Source organism: Boleophthalmus pectinirostris, unplaced genomic scaffold, assembly GCF_026225935.1.
Source record: "Boleophthalmus pectinirostris isolate CB_2022bp ecotype Guang Dong unplaced genomic scaffold, ASM2622593v1 HiC_scaffold_1363, whole genome shotgun sequence".
NCBI classification, from domain to species: domain Eukaryota; kingdom Metazoa; phylum Chordata; class Actinopteri; order Gobiiformes; family Gobiidae; genus Boleophthalmus; species Boleophthalmus pectinirostris.
Genome location: NW_026571041.1, coordinates 7,675 through 18,022, shown reverse-complemented (window position 1 = coordinate 18,022; position 10,348 = coordinate 7,675). Strand labels below are relative to the sequence as shown.

At 39.2% G+C, this 10,348-nt stretch overlaps 1 protein-coding gene across 1 annotated transcript; it reads right to left on the bottom strand.

Annotated features, from left to right (window-relative positions):
• Positions 1-6,791: 6,791 nt before the first annotated feature.
• Positions 6,792-9,893, bottom strand: LOC129407786 (stonustoxin subunit beta-like). Its single transcript, XM_055149828.1, has 5 exons — positions 9,823-9,893; positions 9,366-9,416; positions 9,028-9,201; positions 8,071-8,117; positions 6,792-7,358 (listed from the first exon to the last, which is right to left on the bottom strand). The coding sequence occupies exons 1-5, from the start codon at positions 9,891-9,893 to the stop codon at positions 6,832-6,834; spliced, it is 870 nt and encodes a 289-aa protein (XP_055005803.1). The 3' UTR covers positions 6,792-6,831.
• Between the last annotated feature and the right edge of the window lie 455 nt (positions 9,894-10,348).

Below are 10,348 nucleotides of genomic sequence, written 5' to 3'. Positions count from 1 at the left end.
CAACTTTAATGAAGAATGGATTAATATTTTTTGTCAAGAACCTGATGAGTGTCTTCAAAATGAAATGGACATTAAAAAGGAACCTAGTGTGGAACTGGAAGATGAGCTTTTGCATGATAATCAGTGACATTGTATCATCCCTGACACATGCCTTATGCCAGTTGATCCTGAAACCACTGATCAATGTTTTGATGAAATCTTGAATCTTGCTCCAGCTGAGGGCAATAATCCTCTTAAATTGTGATCTGATGAGGACCATGACGCTAAATGCTTTCCAAAATTATTCCCATTGGCAATACTTTTCGTACTTCAAGACCATTGTTCCAATATTTTGTAAATAGAATCATGAATGTGGATCGCAGATTCGCTCACAATTGTGAATATATATTTTTGGCTCTTTCTTTGATTGAAGTTGATCAGGTGGTTTCTAAAGTGTAATTTGCTGCCAGAAAAGGACACTCGGGCTCTAAACCTCATAGTGGTAAAAATGTGAAAGACTCTCTTAAAGAGATGTTAAATTATGATGATGGGTATCACTTTCTGCACCCAATTAGAGGCACACCAGCTTATTGGCAGAGTGCTCAAAAAGACTTGCTGGCTTGTTTACGTCAACTTAGATTACCCACATGTTTCTGCTCTTTTAAAAAATAGAGCGGAGACAACAGACGGCTGACAGCTTGACTTGGAAGGAGAAATGTGACCTTTTAAGGTGTAATTCTGTAGTGGCTGCACAAATGTTTGATCACCATTGGCATGATTTTTTTGAATGATGTAATCTTGTCCAAGGCTGAGCCAATTGGTAAAAGTGTTGATTACTTTTACCAGGATGAGTTTCAACAAAGGGGGGTCCTCTCATGTGCACTGTTTGTTTTGGGTAGAGGGCAAAGATCGGGGTTGACACAGATTAAGAGTTGGCTACTTTTGTTGACAAATATGTGACATGCAAATTACCAACAGATGATGACGAGCTGTTAGAATTGGTTACATCTGTGCAGACACATTCTAAGAGGCATTCCAAAACATGCAAAAAGGGCAATACTGTTTGTAAAAAACAACAGGAGGATCATTCCGAATAAGACCAGACTCAAATCATTCCAGATCTGGCAATACCTACAGAGGATGTTTGTCATTTGGAAAAGACAATCTGCAGCAAAGTGAAGGTCTTGCTCTAATGCGTTACTTAAATTGATTGATTGATTATTTATTTCGGTCACAGGTATATTTTGACATTAATTCACAGTCATATTTAACAAACACAGACCAAAAAGGTGTAGGCCTTTTATTCCTTTGTCAGAGCATCATCTTGACACCAGTTCATCTTCATAAATACAGCAAGAGGAAACAAACAAATCAGAAACAGAACAAAAAAATACTACAGCACAAACTAAGTATTTCATATATTATATCATATTTCATGTATCTGTCCCTTGGTGATGAGACCCAGCAGAGTTGTGTCGGTCACAAACTTAAGGTTGTTAGTGCTGCAGATTTTTGTGCAGTCATGTGTCAGGAGGGTGAAGAGCAGAGGGCTGAGCACGTATGCAGTGATTTTCAAAACTGCTATAAATAAACTTAGGCAAATTGCAATAGGGTCATTCTGGCCAAATATCCCAATGCCCCTGCCCAACCATCTCAGATTTGACTGAAAAAACTGTAGGAGGTTCATACATTTTCCAGTAGGAAAAGTCCTAAATTTTAGGTCCCAAATACTTATAGTTTTGCCATTAAAAGATATTTTGTCAACTCTGCCCTGACATGTTTTGAGAAGATTTGTCTGAGGAGCCACATTCAAATTGCTGTATCTAAAAAAACTGTTAAAGGTCGGTCCTTCAAATTTTCAAGCGTTAAAATTTGACAAATGTACTTGTAGAATATGGACTTTTACACATGTGCTTTTGATTTATCACAGATTTCTGGGGGCTTGAATTTGCTTGAAAATTTTACTCTTCAAATATGAGGGCATCTTTGAAGGACTGTGAAAAGTGCAGTTTCAAAGACAGAGATATTGAACATACACCTTCCCACACATGCCACTGTGGACTTTGTATTTTAAAACTGACCCTCTGTGATGAACGCTCTACGAGATATTAAGTGTTCAATTGAAAAAATAAATTTGGTGCCATGTTATACCAAAAAAAATGACAACACCCAAGGATGTGAAAAAAATGTTGACATTATTTTCCTTCAAGAAACTACACTACTACTACTAACTACTAACTACTACTACTGTGTAGAAAAGACAGAACATTTTGTAAATCTCAATGGGGAGAACAGTGTTACTTTTGTCAGCAGGGGGCGCCGTTTTATTGAACACAATTAGGGGAAATACTGTCCAAAGCATTCAGTGTGAAGAGGGCAGATGGATCATTCTAACCCAAAGATCTGATCACGTTCATTGTTTTCTCTGTAATGTTTCTGCGTAGAACAATGCAACAGCAGCCACACAAATGTTACACAACCATGTCTTAAGATTCCACATTTACACTGGAAATATCCAAATGTCTTTATCGCAGTGCTGCTCTGTCAGGGAATTTATCCAAAGACTCGACCAGTAAAGAACAAACAAGAGGCGACACAGTGGTTCGTTTTACTTGTGCAAGGAGTAGAAGAGAGCTACCTGCCTCATCCTAACTGAAGCTCTCTTCTCCCCACAGCACTTTTATTGTTAAGCATCACACAATAACTTTGACATGATTATAAGACATGTTTTACAGTTATCTCTGACTAATGGACTACAGCTGACAATGCATCCGATTACATACGTCATATCATAGTGTACATACAGTCTCTTCTTAGCCCAATTTATCCCATGTCAGCCGCAATTTATTTACAATCATTAGCTGATTTTCTATCATGTTATCTTTAACTCAGCTGGTGCGTCAGCAGCTCAGCTGATGTTTCTCTGGTTACATACAGTTTTGAACAGAGCACAAAGCAATTTTGATAATCTTATATTGTACAATGATTAAACATAGATTAATACTTTTAAAGGACTTGATGTGTTTAAACATAGATTAACACTTTGAATTACTTAATGTCTCATGACCCAAAAAATTCTATAACATGCTCCTTCTCTGCTGGCTTAAAAAAATCTCTGAATCACAGACTGATGTTATTCTATGATTATTACTCTGTATTACTGTTATTCATGATTATTTCTGTTGTTATTATTCTGTTATTCTATGAATTATTATTACATGTTTGTTTTTGATGATTTGTGTCTTAGAGAGAGCGCTGGACTCAAGCGCCTGTGAACGTTCTTGATTTATACATTTAGACTTTTCCAATACAAAAGAAAAACAAATGAAAACATGAAAAAAACAAGAAAAAATCCGCTGAAGTAAATAAGGGAGTAAAGACAAAATCATGTGTGTAATCCGTGTTTGGTGTTGATTTGAGCAGAGTCGGAGGCAGCGGCGAACTCCAGGGCACAGAGCACAGGAAGCCCACAGGAGACGTTCACTGTGTGTGGGAAAAGAGAGGCAACACTGATATCTACACTGATATTTCTAGATCAACTCTACAACCTGATGTGTCTGAGGCCTTTATTGAATCAATCAAAAACATATTCCTCCTGTATGGGACAGTTTCAAATGGCTCTGTGAACAACCAAGAACAAAAACACAAATAACACAAACTGTTTACACTTCAAAAAGGGAAATCACCTGGAAATGATGGTCTGTCAGTTCAGTTTGATCAGTTTTTTCTTGTTTCCAGTTTGACCAAAATGTATTGTAAACTTTAGATTGATGTGTGTGTCCACCTTTGTCAGATGTAACAGCTGAACTCACTCGTGGCTCGTTCTTTCTACAACACAAATCAAATATTGTTCAAAAAGTTCTTCCCAAGTCTGTCGCAGAAGTTCCATAAATGTGTGGCACTTGTAGGTTGCTTCCCTCTTCAGCCCAGTTCATCCCAAACCAGCTCGATGGGGTTTAAGTCTGGACACTGTGCTGCTGCTGGACACTCCAGGTTTTCAAGTTTTTCCATCTTGTTCCTTTTCCTGAGGTGGTTTTGGCAGAACTTGGACTTGTGTTTTGTTATTTGATCCTTTTTTTTAACCTCTGTCTGTTCAGTTCTTTCCTTTGGACCATTTCAAGTGACTGATTGGACTTGACTTGAAGTGCAATAAATAACTGGAAAAATGAGAGTGTTGTAAAACTTTTGAGCGGTAGGAGAGACCGGGGCACAGTGGATCAGTGGTTATATTTTTATTTTATGCAAAGGGAATTCCTCGGTGGTGGCAGCACTAGAATGTTTTGGGGAAGCCCTTTTTGAACTGATGGATTCTTGATTTGTGTTGAATGATTCAGGCAAAAGGTGAGTGAAAATCTGTTTTTCAGCATCAGAAGTAAAATACTGAGGTAGTTTGATATTTGTTATTATGTAGAGCTCATCCAGGAATAACTTGTAATTCAGGTGTTGTCACGAGCTGCAGCCTGATGAAAGTGAAGCACATGGAGTTTCTACGCAACAGTTGGCCATTTGGTAAGTAGGTCATCTGACATAAAAAGAGTTCATTTGGGGCACAGTGGATCACTCTTGCTTGTGATTCACTGTGCTCCACTTTGTTTTTTAACTTTATGTTATGTGAGATCAATTATTTTATATCTCTCATCCACTGTCTAATTTCCAATTGGCCTGATAGTTTCAATGATGACAAATCAAGTTTTCTTTTTTATTGTAAAGCCCATATCAGCCATTAAAGGGGTCCAGTCAAGTAGTAACGGAGGGAAAGTTAAACCTGTGATATTCTTTCAAGTTGTTGACAAAAAATTTAAAAAAACTCATGTCGGTAACGGAGGGAATGAAATATGCAGCACTTTTTGGTCAATAAATCCAAACAGTGATAACTCTTGGTTCTCACTTCCATATCCTTAACAAACTGGTTTGAATATTTGCTTCATATAGTTTTCTACCATATGGTACAAGATTAGGTTGAAAAACCTCTGACTTTTTGACTCATGAGATTTTTTATTAAGAAAGTTCATGGTAACGGAGGGAAAAGTAACGGAGGGAAAATTGTACAAACAAGTAGAAGGTGCAGGATTTTACATCATTTGTCAGCTTTTTTCTTTTGAATACTTTAATATTACTTCAAAATGAAAGGTAATTATTTCTAAAAAAAATAAATAAATAAATATGTCAGTCCTTCCAAGAACATTTTGATCATTTTAAATACTTTTTTTAAATCCTGTACCTTCATCAACAGTTCAAAGATGGAATAACACAAGATATGATGAAATACAAACATTTATTTACATGATTTTCAGGTCTTTAAAATTTGGGAAATAATTTTTGTTCCATGTTTCATTCATGGTCTGTTTAAAACGGATGGAACTTTAGAACCAAAAATGGTACAGAAAAAAGGTCAACAGTTTCATAAACTAGAGTACATATGTATCTGTTCAATACACTTTTATATCAGATGAATTAATTTGAAATCTTGCTGTTTACTTCTGCTTGACTGGACCCAAATGTAAAATATCATCTTGTACTTACAGATTCTGAGGCAGAATGGTGCGTAATCAGAAAGTGTGTTTTTTTTTTTTTTTTTTCAGATTTGCCGTTCATAATTAGTGTTCTAAGCTAGAAGTAGACAAGTCAGAAGTAGAATTCTCAGACTAGTTCTTGAAATATGTTTGTGTGCATTTATATGGACTTTAGAACGTTACAGTTAAGTTTCCCAGTTAAGCTGTTTGCTAAGATTTATTTTTAACTGTTAGTTTAATGTTTGCATTCATTTTCCAGGTTTAAAAGTAACCAATTATTTAATTTACTGTATTCAGATAAATGTTATTGGTGATTAAATCTAACTGTGTCTGTTTTATTATGCCTCAGCTCTGTCTGTTCCATTATGCCCCGAACTGATTCACTGTGCCCCATGTACTGATTCACCCGACCCCGGTACAGGGGCAATCAAAATTAAAATTAAAACATTTGTCCCATTTAAAAGCTCGTCAGTAAGGACCCGAAGCAGTTATTGGAAACTTATTAGCATTTATTTATGGACAACAAACAGCATTACTTACTTATAATAATAAAGAAACTATGTGATCATTAGTCTGTGTTACAGGCTGAAAAATAAATTTTCTGATCTGCTGTGCCCTGGTCTCCCCTAATGTTTACAGTCGTCACTCGCTATATCACGCTTCACCTTTTACAGATTTTTTTTGTTTTTTGTAATTTAGCATTTTTTCTTTGCATAGTATGAAGGTGCATTGTGCTCCTCCCCCTGTGTCTGATTGGCTGTAGACCGTTGTCAATAAATCTCCTCATGTCGTGTCTCCTGTACAGTACAGATCATGTTCCAGTTTGACAAATGTACATAAATGTTGGATCTGTATCAGTGTGATTCCGAAGTGCTGTATGTTTGCGAGTTTTCTCCCCGACAAAACCCACAATGTCGACTAAACGTTCTGCACCGACAAAGGCTCCTGCGCTCGGTCTCAAAAGGCCGAGGAAGATGTGACCATCACAGAAAAAGTTGGACTTCTGGACACGCTGAAGGAAGAGAGAAGTTACACGACTGTAGCAGAGTCCTGCACCAGGTCACGGGCAAATAGTTGCTGAAACGGGCGACTAAACCAGGGCTAAAACAGGACCAAACCAGGTCTAAACCAAAACTATACACCAGAACTAAACCGGGACTAAACCAGGACTAATCTTGGACTTAAGAGAGAGAACCCCGAGCCCGTCCCGACAGTGAGTCCTGGTTTAATCCTGGTTTAGTTCTGGTTTATTCAACAAATCACTTTGTTTGTTCAGTGATGTAAAAATTTATGAAAAATGTTGTAGTATTTTACAGCGAGGAGAGTGAGTCTGTCGGAGTCACAGAGACACTGAGGAGTCTTTATCACAGAGCCTAAACCCAGGGATCAGAGTGTGAGTGAATGTGGTGTTGAAGGTGTGGAGGTGGGTCAGTTGGTCAGAGGAAACTGTGTAGAAGGACAGAGATCCAGCAGGACAGTCCACAAACACTGATACTCTCCCACAAGAGGAGGACCAGGGATGAGGGACGAGAGTTCGTTTGTTATTATGACGAACAGAGAAACCATCTTCAGAACAGAACAGACTCCAGGACTGATCATTGTGTCCAAACAAACTGTCATCACCGTCTCCTTTTCTTTTGATTCTTCTGTAAGACACTGATATAGAAACATCTCCACTCCACTGGACCTCCCAGTAACAGAGACCAGTCAGACCAGTGGAACACAGAATCTGTTTCCAGTGGTCAAATCTGTCCTGATGATCTGGATACGGCTGCTTCTCTGTCACACGTGTCACCTTCTTGTTGTTGTCAGACAGTTTGAGTTTTCTGTTCGCTGTGTTTGGATCCAGAGTGAGATCACAGAAATCTGATGGAGAGAAAACACAACACAGCAGCAGTTAGTCCCCTGTCCACTCTCAACATGTGACACACACATTTAATTCTACAACAATATGGCCACATTTGTTCATGAAAGATGGATTTAAAGGCTTCACTCATTTAGGATTCATGTCTTTTTTCACTGTATTTCTTCTTCTTTTCTTTCTTAATCCTTCCACTCTTGTGTTTGTCTCATATTTGTGTGAGTGTAAAAACATTTCCTTTCACAGCCCCACACCAGTCTATTTCAGATTATTCTCAGTGTAAATCTGGACTTCTCTGGAGTTTGTTGCTGCAGTGACAAAGTGCAGCTCCAGTCTCTGACGTCACTCCACACATTCCTACACTCCTCCAGAGAGATCTCTAGATGAGTCAAACATGGATGAGTGTCAAACCTCTTCAGGCAGGTTTGTGATGAGGAACATGGTTCTAATGTGGGAGAAAGATGAAAAAAGATTGATTTTGCAGAATGTCCCTCTTTAAAATGTCCTGTGCTGAGTCCAACAGCTGTGTCTGTGTCAGTGGCTCCAGGGCTCCTCCTTTGCTCCAGCAGCAGCACACAGCTGTGGAGCACACAGTCTGAGCTCTCACACAACTACACACATTCTATGTGAGGACTCAGTTTCCCATCATGCATTGTGTCTCACACCCATTTGAAATAAGTCTGTGTCTGTTTCACATGGACTTCATTCAACACTTACACTTTCTGAGTCCTGGAGTCAACCACTCAGCTCCAGCAGGATCCAGTCTGAAAACACAGAGTCTGAAACACAAGAGTCTGAAACACAAGAGTCTGAAACACAAGAGTCTGAAACACAAGAGTCTGAAACACAAGAGTCTGAAACACAAGAGTCTGAAACACAAGAGTCTGAAACACAAGAGTCTGAAACACAAGAGTCTGAAACACAAGAGTCTGAAACACAAGAGTCTGAAACACAAGACATGAGTCTGAAATAAAACCATAAATACAGTGACAGTTTCTACACTTGAACAGGATCTGTAAGCAGAAATGAGCCTTTATCATCTCCAAAGCTCAACATGCTCTGTTCCACCTTGTGATGTCATGAAGTGATACTTTTCATGTTAAAAGTTCCTTTTACCTTTTGTTTAGTAGAAATTGCAAATTCCAGGACTGAAATGATCCAGATGATTCTAGTGAAGGTGTGTGGAGTTTAAAAACACAGTGGAGCACTTCCTGTATCACCACATGATGACATCACAGAGTGTTTTGGGTTTGAGAGAAGAGCTCAGATGTGTAAATGTGCAGGTTTGTGTGTTAAACATGTGAATGAAACAAAAGACAAGTCCAGGTGTGTTTGTGATGAGGAAACGACATTAGAACAGAGATCAGAAAATAGTGTCATATGGAGCTTTAATGCAGCTCACAGCTCTAAGGTTTTATATTGATCTGTGTGACGATGTTGAGCTGAGGCCTGAGGATGATGAATACACCACATTCACACTCAGCATCAGTAACTGGCTCATACAGCACATGGGGCATGAAGGACGCAGCAGCTCAACTCGTTTTTGTGCTGAATGGACACTTCTAATGTTTGTGATGAGAGGAAAAGTCACTTTAAGTCACTTTGATTCTTAGTCAAATCCTGTCGACATGTTTGGTGAAAGTGTCTTTGTGTCCACAGTAAAGTGGTCCATACCTGAGAGTGTCCAGTGTGCAGTGGGGGTCCTCCTGTAGAGCACACAGGAGCTTTACTCCTGTGTCTCCTGGATGGTTGTAGCTCAGGTCCAGTTCTCTCAGATGGGAGGGGTTGGACCTCAGAGCTGAGGCCAGAGAAGCACAGCCTTCCTCTGAGAGCAGACAACCTGACAGTCTGAGGACACAGATTATTGGAATCAGTCCATTCATTAGAAACATTCAACCCAAATGAGACAAACAACAAGTCCCATATCTTTATGTGACTTTATCAAATGTTATTTTCCAATGCAAATACCAACAGGTTATGTAATAATAGTGAAGAATATGAACCCCTCTGACCTGAGCTGTTCCAGTTTACAGTGACGACTCTTCAGTCCATCAGACAAAATTCTTCAGCCCTGAGTCCTTCAAGTGGTTGACAAACTGAGGTCCAGGACTGTCAGACTAGAGGACTGGGAGCTGAGGACTGAGGACAGAACTTCACAGCTTCTCTCTGACAGGTTACAGCTGAGCTTTTCACAGCGTATCTTACAGTTGTACGCTCAGAACTACAGAGTGTGGAAACTTAAAGGAAATTGAAGACTTCAGAAAGGAATGCTCAGCAATTCAAAGATATGAAGGAGCAGATAAAGATGACCAATGCAAATCTGGAAATAAACTTGAGAGTCATATATTTTGGACTCGGAAGAGCGGATCCAGACTGTGGAGGATGTAATGGGGGAACTGTTAAAACTACAGTCCAAACTAGAATCTCAGATCACTGACCAAGAAGGCCGCTGACTGTGAATGAACTTACGGATCTATGGTGTGATTGAAGGAGAAGAGAAGAGTGTGACAGTCTTTGTCCCAGGGATGGGACATTTGCATGTTGAGGATGATTTCTCAGAGGGCCCACCCCTAATCGGGGGGGCTCATCCTCTCAAAGACAATACAACACCAAGTCTTACAGGGTTATTTCTTTAAAACCCCACTAAAGGAAGTCCAACTTTTATTGTTTAATATCTGTTTGACTGTTATTTTGCTAGCTGCGGTTCAAGGCAGCAATATTTGGGCAGGTGGTAATGTAATTGTGGTTGTGATAATACAATTTACAATTTTTCTAACCAGACTTTAAATATCCTCTCCTGGAATGTAAATGGAATTGTTAACCCACAAAAGAGGTCCAAGATTTTGTCGAAAATTAAAAAAAGAAAAGGTACATATAGCCCTTCTGCAGGAGGCGCACTTGTCAGACCAGGAGCATACAAAATTAAAGCTGCAAGCGGTATCAAACGGCCCTCGCCAGTCGCACACGTCGTGCCCCACTAAGGTCGCGCCCAGCT